This window comes from Lupinus angustifolius, chromosome LG01 (assembly GCF_001865875.1).
Source record: "Lupinus angustifolius cultivar Tanjil chromosome LG01, LupAngTanjil_v1.0, whole genome shotgun sequence".
NCBI classification, from domain to species: domain Eukaryota; kingdom Viridiplantae; phylum Streptophyta; class Magnoliopsida; order Fabales; family Fabaceae; genus Lupinus; species Lupinus angustifolius.
The window spans coordinates 1229989-1249231 of record NC_032009.1 but is presented as its reverse complement, the minus strand read 5'-3'; the positions used below and the strand labels follow the sequence as shown (position 1 = coordinate 1249231).

The following is a 19243-nucleotide window of genomic DNA, read 5'->3' as shown; positions in this document are numbered from 1 at the left end:
AAAAGTTTATTCAAAGTAAAAAAATAATTATAAAAATTAGTTGAATTGTAGATATTTTTGTCTTTAACTATTAAATGATTTCTTGCCACAAACTATTTAAACTATTTCTAAAATTAATCTCTACCTCTATTAGTGAGGTGATGGTGAAAGTACATAAAAGATAAATGGTCAAATGTTATAGAACATGTAGCAAAAAAATTCTAAACAATACATTATCTTTAGTATATTTTTAATTATTAAGTGGAATTCATACTAAACTCATCAAATCATATAGATACACTCTCTAATTAATGGTTTCCTCTAAAACACATTTTTATAATTAATTTCTCTTAATTCATACTTTCTTTTTAGTAGGAATTTCAAAAGGGAAGAATAAAAGAGAGTATGTGTCAACCAGAGAAAATATGTGAAGAGGTGTACAAGACCAATAGGAATAACAAATAATATATTCATTCTTATTTGAGTCTCACACATTATTTTTATAATTTATTACAATTTTGCGAAAAATAAGAACACCATATTTTTTCTCACATTATCAAACATCATTTTTATTCTTATTTAGGTCTTACAACATTTACATTTTTTCCACAACATCTACCTCTCTTCTCACTTTCCCTTGTCTAAGAACAACAAAAAATTATTCTTATTTAAAAATAAAAGGCAGAAAATAAGAATAACACATTGGAGAACAAAGTAAAAATATGTTATTCTATTAAGAACAACTAAGATAAAGAAAGTGAAAAATGTTATCTCACTCTTTTGATGTGTAAGAAGGCAATGTTACCACACAATATTCTTTACACTGAGAAAAATGTAGGAACATAAAACCAACCTATACTATGCCAATTGTACTCTTCTTTTTGTATGTATCTATATGGCAGCTGAACATAAATTATCAGAATTTGGAAGAGAAAAAAAGAAATTAGTTCAAAACCCATTTTAATTTTATAAGGAAAATTTCTAAACCAAATTGTCTCATGTTCACCCTTCTCTTTCACCTTCTCCTTGATCTCCTTAATCTCCAAATAATTGCAGCTGGGTCAGGGCAAATCCGGTATTTTACTTTTGCTGGAGGGTTACAAGAGACTCTGCAATGTATTTCTAAGAGTGAGACACTAAATAAACATTACAAAACCTTAATATGGTGTTTGTGCCTCTCATTATGCCTCCAATTGCTTCATTATATAACTCATTAAACTTTACTAAGAAATTTTTTTTTAATGATAAATATAGAAGCATACTAAATGTATATTTGTACCTTTTGGGTGGTGAGCAGTGAATTAATCCTAATCGAACTATGTACTGTCAGTGTAAAATTTTTTTACGTTGATGACACATCATTCACTATTAATTTAGATTACTTTTTCTGACAGTCAAAGTGTAGAAAACAGTTACACTACTGAATCAGTGTATATATACTAAATCCTAATCTTATATGTTGACAAATAGAATTTTGAGGAAACTTCTTACTGTAATCTAGAAATATCAATCTGTGAAAAGTCCATGTTGGTTGAACTGTCTAGGACTCCAATTGCAGAAACATTGTGACTCAATGGGGACTTAAGTGGCTGCTTTATTGCAAATAATCTGCAGTTGAAGTAGCTGGCTACATTGTTATGTGTCATTGCCAATCTATGTAACAGAAATTTGAGAAAACAAACACTGTTTTTAGTTGTGAGATTAGTAATAAACTAAGTACAAAAGTTACACAGAAAACAAAAGATAATAGCACATAAAAATAAATGCATTAGGTATCTGATTAAGACACAAACTAAAGTGAGTGAAAGTAGTGGAATGGTTCAGTAACTAAACTAGTAGGTGGAGCCACCACATCAATTGTCTTAGGCTCTTAGCTAAATGCATAAATGTAAGTTACATGTGCCCTATATATACAACATTTCTGCTTTAAAAGACTCTAATGTTAAGGTGTAATAACATATTATAGGGGATAAAATAGATAGATATGTAGCATGGCTAGAGAATAATAATTTGTAAACACAAAACTTGAACTTGGGTGATCCTATAATAGGAGGAAAAGGTAATTCAGAAGTGGACCCCAAAAGAGTTTGATTATTTTTGTTGCCATTAAAGAAAGCATGTGCAAGTGCCAAGATTTTCAGTGACCACTTTCTGAAGCACACTGGCAATGATATGCTCCTTTCCCACAAACCCATGTTGTAGTCTAATCCATTACACTGATTCCAGAATCATGTTCTTGATGAGTGATAAGGTAATTACAAGAACTATATCAACAAATAAGTAAAATTGATTTTGAAAAGTATTGTATCCATTCCACTAAAAAAGAAGTGAATAATTTTCTAATAAAAGCTCTTCTTTAACAAGGATTTTTAGGATGTTAATAAGAGAAACTCAATCAATAACTGAATAGTGAAATCCTTAATATACCTTATATTTGAGGTGTCATTTGAATACATCAACACAAGTACATGAGAATGAAGACAACATAAAGAAGTTGAATGGGGAGGACCCATAAATTTAGAGAGTAGTTATGATCATCATGATTATTCACTACCCCATATAATAATTGCAATATGCATCATGAAATTGATCTCAAAACTGAAACTTTGAACACTGGACTTACTTGTAAAGAAAACTATGATCATGGAGTCCTACCACAAGTATTGAAGCTCCAATCTCTCGAACAGATTCTACAATCTTCATCCGTTCTTGGTTGTCTTCAGTGACAACAATCTCAACTTTTGTCTGTAACACAATCCTAAGAATTTATAACACACACCCCATTATTTTGAAACACACAATAGTAATACAAGAATATAATAAGAAGCAAAAAAGGGTTGCATACATTGGAGAAATTGTTGCAGATATGTTGAAAGGAAAGGGCTAACTGAAATCCTTTGAGTCTAAGAAGACGAGCTTTTTTTCTGCTTTTTGATGATGTGAAAGGGTAGAGATGGATGAGAGTGATTATGTCACCATAGCGAATTATGTTTTCTAGTGCCCATTGTAATGCAGTTCTAGCTGCATCAACATCTTCTACAACCACACCAATGTTTCTCACATCCATTCTTCTATCTCTTTCTATTCTTTTCTGTACCCTTTGTATATAATATATATGTATATATATATATATTATATCCTTAACATAATATTATAGAGTTCTCTATCTCTTTAAGAAACATGGTGTGTGTTCTGTCTGGTCCTAACTTTTAGCCTTTAATTAATTCAATGGTGACTGACTCCAAAATTATTTATTAGCCCACAAACATAGAATCCTCTGCTACCTCAAGTTTCTTCCATATGATATATGACAAAAACAAAAATAAGTAATTGCCATATTAATTACATTTTTTTAATAAAATTTATTTTGTCTTGAATTAGTCATTGAACTGATTTTCCGAAATGGGTGAAAGCCTAGAAGCAGCAATGCCACATGGAAGTAGAAGGATTATATTCAATTTTGTGCTTATTATGTTAATTACTAAAGAAATAACTACACCTAATCCATAACTAAATAGAAAAATAAATATGAGACAATATTGTATTTCTCAAGTTGCAAACTTATTTCCATATAGAGACTCAGTGAGAAGGAAGGAACTTTGGTGGATGCTTCATAGAATGCTTAGGTGATTCATTGCTCCCACGTTCATCCACCTTCCACATAAAAAAATATATCTGATTATGATATGAAGCATAAATAAGTTTTTAATTGTAAATCATGCTCTTAATTAATATGTCATGATAGAAATAATGATGTGGTGTGACATATTATTTGGCACGTGGCATTGAGAGTGCTTGTGTCGTACTCATATTCAATTTTCTATCACAATTATTAACAATTAATAAAGGTCAAGACAAGGGGAATGTCAATTTATGTGAAGTCGATTATACAGTGAGAAAAATATGTTTTTACACATAGAACACACAAGTTAACAGTAATGAATATGCAAGTAGATGATATAATAAATAAAGAAGTTATGATATTTGGGGTATTTTTAGTCTCTATAATTGGCATATGCTTGTTCAAAAGATAAATCCTGGAGATAGTGTTTATTATCCAAGGATCCTAATATTACAGGAAAGGTTTTATCGAAATTATTACAGTATATTTTTGTTCTAATCAACCATTGTCACACATCATTTGTGTCACTTTATTTATTTAACTTCAAACTTGGAATAGAAAAGCATACAACTATAGTTAAGCTCCTAGTAGATAAACATTAACTTGAAGCTCTTGATGATGCATATTGCATAATATTGAGTCAGTGACGCACATAAAGTCAAAGTACTAACAAAAAAAACATATCCAGTAGCAATAGCCCATAAATTTTAAGACAGGCAGGTACAGACAAGGGGCAAATTGATAGTCTAGTCCCGAAGCAATAATCCCTTTGTTAATTATTGTTACTTCATTGAAGGAACATAAAAGAATCATTCTCCAATTTAAAGCAAATACAAACTGAAATTGGTTGCATCAGAGCAAGTTTAGCATCCAACCATACAAAGATTCCATGAAGGTTGAGCTCTATATTCCCTGGATTGCAGATAGCAAGTACAAGATCATGAGAACTACAGTTATGGCAAATGTATGTAAAGATTCCAACTTTGCGGTAAAAAATCAGAACATATAATACAAAGTCGATGATTCTCCATTTCCAAGTCCATCCCATGTTGTTCCGATTTCCAACATCAAGGTCAGTAGTAGCCAACAGATCTCAGGTCATTTTGTTGTGTCTGTTGCTCATCATCGCCACCTTGATTTAAAAATACAACACGGCCTGTGGGGCACATGAAATGGTATTGCATCAAGCACATTGATATTAATAAGGACAATTTAACTCTCAAATATAGACAAGTCATGGGAATATAAAAAAAAGGAGGCCTAATGCACGAAGCTCTCACTTAGTGGGGTCTAGGGAGGGTGGGAATATGATGCCCAAAAATGTGAACACTTTTCTCCTTCCTTCACAAGTGAGACGCCCAGGAATGTTTTTACATTAGCATTTTTTCTCTAATCTCCTAACAAATATAGACAAGTCTCATTCCTATATGAGATGCCCAGGAATGTAAGAACATTCCATGAATCAAATACTACCTCAAACTCAGATAACCCGTGCGAAAAAATGTGAGATACAACAAGCTAAAATCTTCTGTTGGCCTCCAAATGTATTTTCATGATGAAGAAAAATCTTGCCTTCAATTGGAAACTCAGGGAAAAACAGATTTAAAGTAAAAGAACAAGATTAAAAGGGAACAAAATGATCTTCCACCCATTTTCGAACTCTTTACCAAGAACCAAAGGGTGAAAAGCCGAAGCAAAACATTTTTAGTTCATCCCTAATTTTTGTCTTCTCTACCAATCTCATTGCACTCTCCCAGCCAGACAGCAACATATAAACAATCCCATAATATAAAAGGATCAACATTTCTCTCCACAACTATTGAGGAATAGATAGCACTTACAACAACAAACTAGTCAAGGCTTCAAGGCCTATGAACCATTCTAATGGATTGTTCTTCAGACAGATAAGGATTTTCAGTTTCAACTTTTGAGGAGGACTTCCTATGGTTTACTCAATATCTAGTTTCTAATCTCAAATGAAACAGAATTTGGTGTATGTGTGTGAGCAAGATAATGGGTTCTGGACCGACAAGCTGAAACATCAGCAGCCCAGTACTGGACAACTCAACTCAGGGTTCTAGGCAGCTTGGCCTGTGTCCAGACCCTCATAACTGACTGCCTCATCAATATGAAACTGATAAAGTCTAACAACAACCTATTTTATGTACAAATACGATACAGGTATCATATATGACACGTATCCGATACAGCGACACAACAATTTAATATAAAATAACCGAAAAACACACAAGGGAGCAGCATATAGAAAGTACCAAAATATCCCATACTGCAACCACTTTGAAGTATGAGTGTTTCATATATCATAACTATCAGTCATAATCACACACAAACTACATATCCTCAAATACGGCTTATCCAATAACCTATCCCGCTCTATAAATACAGATCATAACTATCAATTCTAATCATAATCAAACTACATCTCCTCCTCGGATACTACAAATCATCTAATAAGGTCCTATTGTATAGTTGATAAGATGCATTTGAAATTATCCATATAGCACTATCATTTCAGCAAATGTTAGAAATCTACAAATGGAGAAATAGATTAATAATAAGAGTAAGTTTTGTTACCATGTCTACGAACAGCAATTTCGCGAATACGACGAACAAGACCAGTGACCGGATCAGCGAAAACTTTGGTCTCAAGGTTACCCTCAACATACAAGAGTGAACCAGGAACAACGTGTTTGACGAGAAGAGTTCCCAAACGTTCAGGATAGATACTAACACGATGCCATTGAATTGAACATCGATTAGCATAGTCAGTCGGGTTCTCATTCTGAAGTGGCCTTCGATTATTACGAATCCCACCGGTTCCAAGGGAAAGTAGAGTCACCGATAATCCACTACGAAGCTTCTTCTGCAACGGTTTCTGCCCTACCTGCCCCACCAATATAGCCTGAAATTGAAATTGAATATTAGTAATATAGTTCAATAGATAGGAATAGGGATAGGAATAAGGATAGGGATAGGGATAGGGGTAGGGATAGGGTACCTACCCTATAAATGCCAGGGTCGAGGCCATTCTCGAGGGGTCGATCGAAGAAAGGCTTTTGGTCATGCTGTTGAGTGGAATCGGGTGGAGGAGGGGGAGGAGAATCGGGATCGGAGTCGTAGTGAGAAAGGAAATTGGTGGTGGCGGTGGTGGTGGCGGTGGTGGTTGTGCAAAAGTGGTGGTGAGAAAACACGGTGCGATAGAATCTACTTGAGACATTGCTAATGGAGCTTCTCATTTTTGTTGATAAATTCAAATGCACTCACTGTGATATTCTTTTCTCTTAAACCCTAGTAACCTTTCTCAACCCTCACAAAATGCAATTAATCTTTTTTATTTATTTTAGTTTATTTCTTGGTCCATCAAAATAGAATATAATATGAAAAACTATTGTTCTGAATTGAATTCATCAATGAATAATAATAGTCTTGAATTACATACTTTGGCTATGATTGGTAATCAATGAAAAAGATTAAATTAAGTGCTTGATAATGAGTGGTTTATTAGAGTATTTACAATAGTGCAATTCTTTTTTCGTTCTTAAATGAGTCCCAATGATTATTTTATACTTGTTTGTACTTTCCAACAACTTGATCAGTTTAAACCAAAAACACCTCCAACAATGCAACTCTATTTCGTTCTTATCTGGATTCTACAAACATTCTTATATTTATATTTTTATGGTGTAACAATTTTTTTCTATTTTTTAATGTTGACTCGCAACTTTAACAACGTTACTTATTTATCTTAATGTTGGAATAAGAACAAGAACGACTTATATCCAACAGTGAATTTGAACCAAAAAAAACATACTTATTTCACTAAAATTGATTTTTATTATTATTATTGTGGGTGCTCTTAAAGAAATATTAGAAACACTTATGCTCATTTCTTGAAACTTTTCAAAATACCCGTATGCTCATTTCTTGAAACTTTTCAAAATACCCTTGTGCTCATTTCTTGAAACTTTTCAAAAAGTTACTATCCATTCATCTTTCCCTTCTATTTTTTTAGACAACAATACTTAAGCAACCCAAAAAATAGAAGTCGTTATTTTTAAAAAAATTGATGTATTTATGGCATGGTAAGAAAACATTTTTAGTTTTGTAATGACAACTTTTCTTTTTAGGATTCATAAACATAATAGTGTTTCAGCAAAGTATTTGTTCAAAAGTTTTAATTTAATTTTCTTTCGTAATAGTGTTAGATTTTTTGTTGGAATATATTTCTCTAGCATTTGAGTTTTTTTTTGTCAAGGACGGAAAAATAGCACAAATAAAGAGAGAATGAGAGAGAGGATTAATCTGACATGTTTACAAACTAAAAATCACTAAACAATGAAAAAGTAAAAATCACTAACATTAATATATTGGAAAAATCAAACTAAAAATATTTACAAAATAAAATTTATTTAATAAATAAAGGATTAACCTAAACTTTTATATAAGATGAAATATCAAGATGTAATTAAATTTAATTTTAAAACCGTTGTGATACATTACCCCAAAAACTATCATCTAGTTTTTTTAGTGTAGCAAGGATAGTGTTATGTATTTTAACTAAGCTATTGTGAGCATCTATGTTTCTTTCTCAACATTTAAAGGGACCCACATAAAAGTAGTGTACATAAAGGTCCCATATGCAAGCCATAGAACATAACCATTTCCATATTTATTATCCACAAAATCTCTTATATTATCCACTACTCTATCTGCTGCTCCTGTCTATGCTTTCTTCTCTACATATCATAATCTCCTTGAGACTGAGAAAAGGAACAGATGATGCAGATACTATCATAAACCACATCCTCAGCAGTGCCAAAAACAACACATCATGCTACAAAACACAAGAGCATTGGTATCTTTGTCTAAACCATTCAATCTTAAAACTTGTAACTCAGTACCATCACCTTCAACATTCCAACTACTATCCACTTCTCCATCTTTTCCAATCCTCAAACAACAATGCAGATTATCACGTCGAGAACTCACAATCTTCAGCAACTCTTGCTTGCTGCTTCTATTGGGTGCTGAAGCAGTGGATGGCTCCACAGCAAAAGCAGAAGAAGAAAATGTTACTAACACAAGTAACAGTGATCTAGAAGTGGATGGTTCCACAGCAAGAGCAGAAGAAGAATATGTCACTAACACAAGTGACGGTGATCAGGCATTGGATGGCTCCATAGCAAAAGCAGAAGAAGAAAGTGTTACTAACACAAGTAACAGTGATTTAGAAGTGAATGGTTCCACAGCAAGAGCAGAAGAAGAAAATGTCACTAACACAAGTGACGGTGATCAGGCGTTGGACGGCTCCATAGCAAGAGCAGAAGAAGAAAATGTGACTAACACAAGTAATAGTGATCAACCAGAAGGGAATTTGACTGCTACTCCTAGCTGCAGTGAAAGAAAACCTACCAAAAAGGTGTTCTTTGACATATCCATTGATCGTGAACCTGTTGGTCGCATTACAATAGGCCTCTATGGAGATGATGTCCCTGCAGGTGTTGATAGCTTTAGTAGGATTGTCAGCGGAGCTGCTGGTGTCAGCTACAGAAGAAAAGAGTTTGCCAAAATCATGCCCAATTATGTGCAACATGGTGGCCTCCGATCCTATGGCCTTGATGCTGAACTAGCGAAGGCGACAGGGAGAATTTTGGCTGCAGACAGACTTGTTGAGGAATGGGAGAGAACATATGAGAGATGCCCTGGTACTAAAAATGTGGCTGGAAGTGTCAGCATTATAGTGAGAGACCCATCAAAACCACCTCCCAAGTTGAAGCTGGTTGCCAGAAAAGGGAAGCTGGAGATTGATCAAGAAGAAGTTGGAACTGATCCTAATGGGACAGAATTTGTCATTGCCACAAAGGATTCACCAGAACTGGATGCATCAGCTCTGGTAATTGGAAGAGTGATAGCAGGGATGGAAGTTGTGCAGAGGATTGGTCAAGTAAAAACTGTACAAGAGAATACAAGCTCTCCTTATTTTAGGTGAGTCAACCAGACAAACATATTTGCCCGTTTAGTCATAAAAGAGATCTTACTCAATCATCCAACATGTCATGTTTGAAATTGTTGGAGATTTTTAAGCATGTTAACCATGTTCTAACCCCTAGTATATCTCTGCTGCTATCTGCAGTTGAACTTTTATGTCCAACATATTTTTTACTAATTTGTTATTATATTGACACTACAGGGTGGCAAAGTTAATAGGAGACAAGAGGGCTGTTGTAGCAGAAAGAGGATTCAACCGTCCTTATTCAAAAGTCACTGTTACAAACTGTGGTGTAATGTAGTAGCACAAAATTCTATTCTCTACCTTTTGATATAGTTTATTTCCTGTGTAAGAGAACATATCACATTCTATAAAAATTCCCATTATCATATGAGCCTATGTAATGTCTACAATTTTGTAATGCAAAAGAGGAAAGAATATTATAGCTCAGTTCCAAAAGGTAAGTAATCGTCAATTACTGGAAACAAGGTGCAAGAAATTGTTTTTACTTTGTTTGTAGAGGGATTGAATCATATGTATTATCTTTTAGAAAAAATAAATTTTGATACAACATAGACAGTTTTTAAATGGAAAAAACATGCCAGCAAAAATGACATATGTTCACAATACTTTAGGAGATGAGATATTGGGAGGACTGTGTTCTGTATTTTGGGCTGAAGTGCGAGCGAGCTTCATTCTTCTAGCAGATGGAGACATGAAGATCTTTCTAACCGAACCAACAGGGTCATCCACCTGCATGCAGACATGGTACATTGTAAGACATGAAAAGGAACAATTTGATGCTACTTCCACCAATATTGGCAAAGATCAAAATCAATCAAACTCTCATCTTTTTATCAACAGTATCAGTAAAATTTATTCTCACTTTGCACAATTATACAAAAGAGAGTTTGAGGAACCAGTTAACCTTGGGATCTTGCTAAACAATTTAGACCTATAAAAACTAAGGTGCAATTATTCCGAACACTCTTATCTGTGATGTTGTCATCTGCCAATTTACTGCACACATAATTAATAGCCCATCCAATGATGATACAAAGGTAGCAAGAGTTTCAAGAAATACCTTAACAATGGGCTTAGATGATGATCTATTTGGGGAATGCGGCAAATGGTTTTTCTGATGATACAAAGCAGATAATGTTTGTTTCCACCCAGGCTCCCCATCATCTATCGATGAAATCCAGGGGCAGAAATGTCTGTGTTGTTTTATTGGATCAAATTCCATTGCTTTATCAACTGTTACTCTCACATCTCTTCCTGCAAATCAAAAGGACATAGATTCTTGAACATTTCATTTAGATAATAAATTAACTGACGATGACAAGTGACCTACACATTGTCATGCCAAAACAGACTGATGTATGTGTGTCAAACTAATTCATATCAATGGTAATGGTTTATCAATGAACTATAAAACACTGCGCTTACCAAAACTACAATATACATCTTCATGGTTAGCAGGATTCTCAACTCTGTCTTTGACCCCATGATTTTCACGACTGATGCCTTCTCCATCTAAAGTCTTCTGTGAAATAGAAAGTGCTTCAATTTCTGTCCGGTGTTTCTGTACACCAATATTACAGTTAACATGGACTTCCAAACAATATGTCATAGACTAATAGCAAGACTACTTGTGATCAAGCAAAGGAATTTCTGTCTTTCATCATATTTGTTCCTCAGTTGGTTACATATTGTGATTATTACTAGATGCAACAATCACTAGGAAGTATTTTTTCTGTTAGTATCCTAATCAACTATCCATTTCAAAATTAAAAAAAAATCTCTAACCTGAGAGCTACTAGGATCTCCCGCAGCCAAACTGTTTAACCCATCAGCCTCTAGGTGTACAGGTGCCATATCCTTAAGATCGGAAGGTTGTCCTGCGTAACTGGTACCCTCTATAACATCATCTACAACTGAATCATGAATACTTGCTATAGAACCAGTTTCATAACCTGATATTTCCCTGATCTCAGAAGACACAGGAACAAGTTGTCCAGTAGAAGTATTAACTGTGTTATCAGTTTTCTCCTCAATCCTCATCTTCTTCTGTGAGTCTAACTGAATATCACCTTCATCGACAAAAACACGACCTCTAAAACCAGAGTCATAAGAAAAACGAGCCCTTAGGTTCTGACCAATAACAGGCAGAGATATAATGGCTTTGAAGTTTTGCTTTGTTGGGGGAGGACCCCCAGCAATTGTCATATTTAGACTTGAAGGTACAACCTTTGATGAAGTTTCAACGTCTGTTGTGCTATTATTTACACCCTGCCTGTTTTCAATGTCATTTTCGTTATTCACTTCTGCATATCCCACTAATCTGATTGATTCCACAGGTCGAGGAACTCTACAGAATGCCCACAATCCAACAGTAGCTCCACATATAGTACAATCTAAAACTGTAGAATTGGGATCCAACTGTTTTCCATTAGAATCCTTGGAATTTTCATCATTATCAGCAGAATGGGCAATGAGACTATTATTGTTCATATTAGCATCTACCCGAGAATCGTTCAGAATAGTCGTATCTTTAACAGAATGGTCTGATGTGTCCTTGCAATCAACTACATAAGGTAGAGAACGAAGTGTCCAACCACATAAACTTATAATCTTTTGTGCCTGCAAAATGTATAACCATTGAGAATAAATGAGGTACTAAAAATTTATTAGTATAAAATAAGCACATTCATCAAATGCATTTACCCATTAGGACAGAAAGAAAACAGGGTATGCACAGGGTAAAATATATGAATTAAAGCATCTATAGACTAAAACCCTATTTTAGTCCCTCCCTATTGCATTCACACTCACTTTTGTCCATGACATTTAATCTTCTCACCTTAGTCCCTGGCACTTATGAACTCACTTTAATTTAGTCCCTCTGTATAGCTGTCTACTAATGAAATGCTCACCGTTATCAGCCAATGTGGCAATATGACAGAAGATAACCAGATATATATCTAAAAAATGTGATTTTATTCTTCACTTGCCGTTTGTAAAATAATATGATCACATATTTCAAATGGCAAGTGAAGTGTGCAATTCATATGTTTCATCATCTATTAATCTTCTATTAAATTGCTATGCTGACAGATAATGATGCTACATTATCATCTCTAATGGTAAGTAACACATCATTTCCATTTACAAGATAGAGCCATAGAGGGGCTGAATTAAAGTTAATTCATACATGTCAGAGACTAAAGTGATGATGAAAGCAAATATGAGGGACAAAGATAGGGTTTTAGTGTATTTATAATTGATTTGCTAAGGAAAGGTAGGCCATGCCAGGTTCGCTTTTGGCAAGCATCAACCAAGAAAATTTTGTCTAAGCCAAAAAGTCATGAAGCATGTCCTAATGCCATAAGCTTGTAAGAAAATATAGATGGGTAGAATGACAACTTCTAGCTGGAAGAAAGTCTCGTGCTTATTCAGGAATATTAAAAATAAATGTCAAAATATGAACAAAATACAGATACCAGATCATACTGTTGTAATAGAAGAAATCTTGGCCTCCGTAGAAAAAAGTAAGAATTTTAAACTTTCTAGAAAACCTTTTGTTACCTGATAATACAATTTCAGTTCCTCTTGACTACTAACAAATTCTGTCCCACACTCCAGCATCAAAGGTTCTCGAAGAAAGTCTTCAAGCAGTGGGCTTTGCATGCACTCTATTGCTGAAGCAGAAATACGCGGTAGAGCTGATAGTTGTAAAAGAGCAGAGCACCGTTCTTTAAAATTGTCAACTAATACTGGAGGAGCTGTAGGAGGAAATCGTGCCAGTGTTTCATTGCAGGCATTGTCGACCCAGGGACAAAGTAATTTATGTCCATTATCCAACTTTAAGCTAAAGACCAAGGCTGCCTTCTCCACTGAATAAAAAACATTCTAGTTAGAAAATGAATACAGCTGAATGTTTTTTGGATTAAAATAACTGAGAACAATGGCATACCTTGTTGCTGATTCCAAGATGCTGGTGTAGCAAAAAGAAGACGGGCACCACATGCTTCACAGGCAATGGTATCAATATCCACATTGATCCAACCTCGTCTAGCACAATTTACAGCACTCACTAGCTGTAAATATCAGAAGTCAAAAAATAAGCCACACAATTTGACAGGGCAGAACGATGGAGGAAAGCAAAAGGAGGTTGGCTGTATATCAAATGCTATCAGTGATACAACTGAAATGTGTATTCACAATGAGAAATCATGGAGTATGAGATATGAGGTTTCCTTTAATGAAGGACATGATATGCATATGACACAAAGAAACTAAAAATGGCAGCCCAGTGCACGATGCTCTCACGTAGTGAAATCCGGGGAGGTTAGATGTATGCAGCCTTACCCTTGCAAGGAAAGCGACTCTTTCCACTATTTAAACCCATGACCTTTACATCACAAGACAAGCAGCCTTACCGTGCGTGCTGAGGCTGACCCTCGAATGAAACTGACTTTAAAAATGTTACTATTCAGCATATATTGTCAAAGGACAAATTTGTCCTTAGACAAAACCCTTGAGTTTCTTATATGAAATCAAACCATTTAGCAGACATCCACTATATAAATTGATGAACAAACCTACTTCCGGCATTCAATCATAAGCATGACTCTAAAATGCAGGTTTAGATTAACAAAAAAAGGTAAAAATGAAAAATGGAAGGTGTTAAGGTAGAAAGAACCTTGGGTTTAGCAAACCAAGACATAGATTTGAAAGTAGCTAATCTCTTCATGAAGTCACCACGATCCCATGGCCTGCATAGTTCCCCTTCACTAACATCACCTCTCCTATTCAACTCCATTGATTGGTAAGAACGTTTCCTACCAAATACAAACACATTATTAATCCCTACTTCTCACCAAACAAATTCAGCTACTAATCATAATGATAATAACAACAACAACAACAATGCAATTCAGCAACAATGAGGAATAATTTCAGGTAAAAAGTAACAAACAAAAGAAAATTTGGAAAAAGTAATTGAAAATAATTGTGGATATTTGAAAGAGAAACCTGGAAGGTGAAGAAGTGGATTGAGAATTAAGAGGAGGATGGAAGAGCTTGTTCATGATGGAATGGAACCTCTTCTCAGAATCATTCGCCATATTTCTTCAAAACTTACAAACAATACAAATTTAATACAATTATTGAAACACAAATATTAATCTATCAATTCATATTCACGTATCTCATCTCATCACACAAAAAGTGCCTGCCCTAAACTAAATTGGGCTTGGGCTTGGGCTTTCTCTTTTTTTATTTACAAATCAAACATTTTTTTATGGATTAAATCTTTATCATTCCTTTTTAAGGGGTTTCATTTTAATCTCATTCTTATAACTGAACAGAAATCTAACTAGAGAAAAAAATATATGTACTACATCATCAACAAAAACATATATAAATGAATGATGAATAATGTACTAAATGTGTATAAATATTTACACGATAATACTAGATATTGCACTAGTTGAAGGCAATAAATAAAGAGTCTCAAAGGGAAAACTATAAAATTAGAACATAAATATTTTGTTTAATAGTGCAATCATCATGTAAGTTGGATCTATGGAATATAGCTCCTCATTGAGTTCAATCATCTTTAGAGAAAGCTGAACTAGACTCCTCTCCATTATTGAAGATCAGAATACCATGAAACAACAAAGAAAATAATATACATAATATAATGACACTTGTATCCATCCTTTACAAGTTAAAGTTTTGTTTCTTAGCTATGTGTGAGGTACATTATGGAAAAAGTGCATTTATAGTAAAGTTTAGTGAGATCATAATGCATTTTAAATTAAAATAATAATTACTTGCCTTCTTACTTTTTTCAATATATAACTCACCTTTTTTTGTATGTGATATGTATATATAACAGTTATGGTATGATTACAAGTAATGACTTACATGATCAATTAATATCTCCGATGACAACATAGTACATGCTCATAAACAAGTGATAGTTGTAAATGTGGTAAGCAAAACATAATGAAGAAAAAATAAGTATATACCGACTGTATAAGAATTTTATATATTGTCAACTAATCATATAATATTTACTTTCGATTATCATTATCTCTTCAGAAAAAATAATACAAATGAATGATGTATATGGAAGACATAATTGATGGTCGGAGAGAGGAGGAGGTTGGTTTTTGATGAAAGATATATGATAAAAATGAGAGTTTGAAAAGGATTGAACGGTGTGGGTGAATGTGAGTATGCATGCATGCATATAGTTATAGTACTATTATTATTACTCACTACTCTTCTGTTTTTACCCTTAGCCTTAGAGGGTGGTCCTAACTTGAATCACTATCATCAATTACACTTAACCCACTTTTTGCTCTCAGTACTCCTTAAAGGTCAACTATTCAGCAACCCTTTCATTTATGTCTCTATTTATTATCTGCTGTTGGTACATAAAAAGTTATATGTTTCATCTCAATATATAACATTAAGATATACTGTTATCATAACAATACTCAACATGCCCCTCTAGTAGTAGTAAGGAACATGAACAAATAATGTGCCCTTACCCTACCACCAAAGCTTGATCAAGTAACAGTAAACATACACTCTGTTTGGCTCATTTGAGAGACTATGGAGGTTTCTATCTCTCTACTGCTACCCTTGTTTTGAAAAATAGTACACTGCTTTGTCTCATCACTATCACTGTAACAAAACTGTTAGATGCAAATTCTGAGATGAATAACATATCAAATATATTGTTAGATGAGTATGGGAAGAGTGAAGAATCACAAGTAAGATGCCACGTCTTGAACCAAAACCTTAAGGCACTAGTTTCATGGGCCTTTCCTTCTTATAAACTCTTTCACTCCTCCCCGCATATCCAATGTGAGACTTCACACTTGAATAAACCTAACACATAATAGAATAGGGTACACAAATAATTGAATTGAAGCTGTAATGGTTTTAATATGATTGAGAATAACAATATTAGTAATTTTTATAATAGAAGATTACAGTAAAGTAGTGTGAATATTATATCCTCCTTGTATTTGATATATGTGCATGTGATTGTTCCAGAATACAAAGTATATGGTCCCCATTCTCTAAGATCTAACCTTACACCACTCTCAATGTGCTTGTTTCAGACCCTCTATTTTGTATCTTATAAACCATCACATCAACATTTCTCAACCACCCATTGTTAATCACCATCAATTTCATTTCTATTTTCCTTGTTATGTATATACCTCATGTAAAATGATAATTAATTTTATCTATGCTATCAATTGTTAACTAGCTAACAGCTGCTATTTCATTTCCTCTCTAGCATTATACAACATTTTAAATATACTAATGCAATCACTTATAGAGTGACATTCGATTTATATAGTCGAGCCGACAACCTAATAGGATAAAGGTTTGGTTGTTGTTGTTTTATTGAAATGATTTTTCTATGAGCATGAAAGATAATAGTCTTAGTTGGCCATACTTTAGATAAAAAAACAAAAGTTGAGAAACTGAAATTGAAATATAAAAATGAGGTGCTGAAATGTTTGTCCTTCATTTGATCTAATTATGAGCACAATTCCATGGAAATAGTGAATAACTAGTTAGACATTCATAACTGAAAAGCACATGCCTAGATACACACTAGTCTGAAGTCTGAAATAGCTAAACTTCTAAGCTATGAACCTCTTAATTGCAACCCTCATTCATGCATTCTTTTCCATTATAAATGTCTCAATTTCAGTTAATCATTACTATTGTTTTTACTTCCTTGAAAAGTACTACTAGCACATAGTTGCTAGGCTTGTTTTAGGTCCTTCATCCTCTATTACTCTTCTTGGCATATATTGCCTTGATTGGTAATAAATTTGGCTTATTCTTCTCCTTGAAAGTTGAAACTAAACATTTTTCTGAGCAACATTTTTTGTCTTCATACTTAGAATGGCTTCAAGTATTTTATCAAGTAAGTGTCAAGCTGCTCTTTGTTTTGTGTTCCTTGTTATGTTTTGTCTTTGTAAAGGCCTAGACTCTCCATTGTCACCAATGGATAAGAAAGAAAAGGAAGCAATCTACTCTGTCATTCAAGGGTTTTTTGGAAAATGGTGGAATGGTTCAGATCTTTATCCAGACCCTTGTGGATGGACTTCCATACAGGTATGAAACTGTGAACTTTCAAAGGAAAAATATGAAAAAGATAAGATTTTTACAATTGTTTGCTTTTCATTCAAGTCCTAACCTTAATGAATCAGTACTTGACCAGTCTTAATTCCAAACTATTACAACAGAAGCATGGTTGTTAATTCACTGATATATATATATATATATATATATATATATATATATATATATATATATATATATATATATATATATATATATATATATATATATTACTATGAGTCTCTGAAAACTTTAACCTTGTATATTTTTTTTTATAATGTATAGGGAGTTTCTTGTGAACAATATGATGATGGTTTCTGGTATGTTACTGCAATAAACCTTGGACCAGTTTTTGATAACTCTCTCACATGCAGCCATGATGCCAAATTCCCTCTGCAAATATTCAAGCTCAAGCACTTAAAAGTCCTCTCACTATCTAGTTGCTTCCTTTATCCTAACCAAAATCCAGTTAAACTCCCTATTTCAATCTGGGACACATTCTCAGACAGTTTAGAATCTTTGACACTTCGATCGAACCCGGGTCTTGTTGGTTCCATTCCACACCAATTTGGAAGTCTTAGGAGCCTTCAATCATTGGTTCTGCTAGAAAATGGACTAACAGGAAAACTACCACCAAGTATTGGTAATCTGGTCAGATTGAGGCAACTAGTCCTGGCAGGAAATCATTTGGTTGGCGAGGTTCCGGTCAATTATGGAAGGTTTTCTAAGCTTTTAATATTTGATGCAAGTAGGAATAATCTATCAGGTGCATTGCCATCAACATTTGGATTTTTGGATTCACTTCTGAAACTTGATTTGAGCAACAATATGCTAGAGAAAGTGTTGCCAAAGGAGCTTGGAAGGTTAAAGAATCTTACTTTACTAGATGTTAGTCATAACAAACTTAGAGGTGGATTGGTTGGAACACTCATGGAATTTGTTTCCATAAAGGATTTGGTTTTGTCTAATAATCCAATAGGGGGTGATCTCTTAAGAGTTAAGTGGGAAAATTTTGATAACATAGAAACATTAGACCTTTCTAACACAGGTTTGGAAGGAAGTGTACCTGAGTCCATGGCAAAAATGAAAAGGCTCAGATATTTGGACCTTAGTAACAATAATATTATTGGAAGTGTCCCTAGTAGTTTAGAAAATTTGCCATATCTTAGTGCTCTTCACATAAATGGGAATAATTTGACAGGGAAACTTGACTTCTCAGAAGGGTTTTACATGAAAATGGGTAGGAATTTTGCAGCTTGGAATAATTCAAATCTATGCTACATTGCCAAACCAACACACCCTATGCTTTATGGTGTAAAACCTTGTGTACAGTAAATTAGTATTACTTTGTGTTGACCTCTTTGGGAAAAAATGTCTTTTATGGGCTTTGACATGTATTAGTATTACCCTATAGAAGGGACCACGTTAAATAACACATTCAATGCTGACTTTGTAATCTACTGCTA

At 33.9% G+C, this 19243-nt stretch overlaps 5 protein-coding genes across 6 annotated transcripts; 2 read left to right on the top strand and 3 right to left on the bottom strand.

Annotated features, from left to right (window-relative positions):
• Positions 717 to 3268, bottom strand: LOC109345053. Its single transcript, XM_019583819.1, has 4 exons — positions 2825 to 3268; positions 2603 to 2724; positions 1471 to 1632; positions 717 to 1088 (listed from the first exon to the last, which is right to left on the bottom strand). The coding sequence occupies exons 1-4, from the start codon at positions 3044 to 3046 to the stop codon at positions 995 to 997; spliced, it is 600 nt and encodes a 199-aa protein (XP_019439364.1). The 5' UTR covers positions 3047 to 3268; the 3' UTR covers positions 717 to 994.
• On the bottom strand, positions 4316 to 6923 carry LOC109345039 (single-stranded DNA-binding protein, mitochondrial). The gene is made up of 3 exons (XM_019583794.1): positions 6625 to 6923; positions 6197 to 6524; positions 4316 to 4757 (listed from the first exon to the last, which is right to left on the bottom strand). Exons 1-3 carry the CDS (start codon positions 6856 to 6858, stop codon positions 4675 to 4677), a joined length of 645 nt encoding a protein of 214 aa, XP_019439339.1. The 5' UTR covers positions 6859 to 6923; the 3' UTR covers positions 4316 to 4674.
• On the top strand, positions 8294 to 10003 carry LOC109345019 (peptidyl-prolyl cis-trans isomerase CYP26-2, chloroplastic). The gene is made up of 2 exons (XM_019583772.1): positions 8294 to 9607; positions 9813 to 10003. Exons 1-2 carry the CDS (start codon positions 8454 to 8456, stop codon positions 9910 to 9912), a joined length of 1254 nt encoding a protein of 417 aa, XP_019439317.1. The 5' UTR covers positions 8294 to 8453; the 3' UTR covers positions 9913 to 10003.
• On the bottom strand, positions 10043 to 14788 carry LOC109344986. Of its 2 annotated transcripts, XM_019583739.1 has the most exons (9): positions 14649 to 14788; positions 14317 to 14455; positions 13588 to 13711; positions 13200 to 13507; positions 11641 to 12254; positions 11421 to 11577; positions 11061 to 11196; positions 10696 to 10889; positions 10043 to 10364 (listed from the first exon to the last, which is right to left on the bottom strand). In XM_019583739.1, the coding sequence occupies exons 1-9, from the start codon at positions 14738 to 14740 to the stop codon at positions 10233 to 10235; spliced, it is 1896 nt and encodes a 631-aa protein (XP_019439284.1). In that variant the 5' UTR covers positions 14741 to 14788; the 3' UTR covers positions 10043 to 10232. The 2 variants fall into 2 exon arrangements, with proteins under 2 accessions (XP_019439284.1, XP_019439275.1); XM_019583730.1 differs by having other exon boundaries at positions 11421 to 12254.
• LOC109345009 (piriformospora indica-insensitive protein 2-like) lies at positions 17163 to 19117 on the top strand. Its single transcript, XM_019583762.1, has 2 exons — positions 17163 to 17771; positions 18063 to 19117. The coding sequence occupies exons 1-2, from the start codon at positions 17559 to 17561 to the stop codon at positions 19110 to 19112; spliced, it is 1263 nt and encodes a 420-aa protein (XP_019439307.1). The 5' UTR covers positions 17163 to 17558; the 3' UTR covers positions 19113 to 19117.

What these genes read in the sequence shown, in the direction of transcription:
- LOC109345019 (XM_019583772.1), top strand. Translation starts at nt 8,454, where the DNA reads ATGCTACAAAACACAAGAGCATTGGTATCTTTGTCTAAACCATTCAAT. An exon ending in ACAAGCTCTCCTTATTTTAG is followed by an intron (nt 9,608 to 9,812) that starts GTGAGTCAACCA and finishes TTGACACTACAG; the next exon opens with GGTGGCAAAGTTAATAGGAG.
- LOC109345009 (XM_019583762.1), top strand. Translation starts at nt 17,559, where the DNA reads ATGGCTTCAAGTATTTTATCAAGTAAGTGTCAAGCTGCTCTTTGTTTT. An exon ending in GTGGATGGACTTCCATACAG is followed by an intron (nt 17,772 to 18,062) that starts GTATGAAACTGT and finishes TATAATGTATAG; the next exon opens with GGAGTTTCTTGTGAACAATA.
- LOC109344986 (XM_019583730.1), bottom strand. Translation starts at nt 14,740, where the DNA reads ATGGCGAATGATTCTGAGAAGAGGTTCCATTCCATCATGAACAAGCTC. An exon ending in TCCACTTCTTCACCTTCCAG is followed by an intron (nt 14,456 to 14,648) that starts GTTTCTCTTTCA and finishes TGTATTTGGTAG; the next exon opens with GAAACGTTCTTACCAATCAA. An exon ending in ATCTTGGAATCAGCAACAAG is followed by an intron (nt 13,508 to 13,587) that starts GTATGCCATTGT and finishes TTTTTTATTCAG; the next exon opens with TGGAGAAGGCAGCCTTGGTC.
- LOC109345053 (XM_019583819.1), bottom strand. Translation starts at nt 3,046, where the DNA reads ATGGATGTGAGAAACATTGGTGTGGTTGTAGAAGATGTTGATGCAGCT. An exon ending in TCTGCAACAATTTCTCCAAT is followed by an intron (nt 2,725 to 2,824) that starts GTATGCAACCCT and finishes ATTGTGTTACAG; the next exon opens with ACAAAAGTTGAGATTGTTGT. An exon ending in ATTGATATTTCTAGATTACA is followed by an intron (nt 1,089 to 1,470) that starts GTAAGAAGTTTC and finishes AATACATTGCAG; the next exon opens with AGTCTCTTGTAACCCTCCAG.
- LOC109345039 (XM_019583794.1), bottom strand. Translation starts at nt 6,858, where the DNA reads ATGAGAAGCTCCATTAGCAATGTCTCAAGTAGATTCTATCGCACCGTG. An exon ending in TCGACCCTGGCATTTATAGG is followed by an intron (nt 6,525 to 6,624) that starts GTAGGTACCCTA and finishes TTTCAATTTCAG; the next exon opens with GCTATATTGGTGGGGCAGGT. An exon ending in AATTGCTGTTCGTAGACATG is followed by an intron (nt 4,758 to 6,196) that starts GTAACAAAACTT and finishes TGTGCCCCACAG; the next exon opens with GCCGTGTTGTATTTTTAAAT.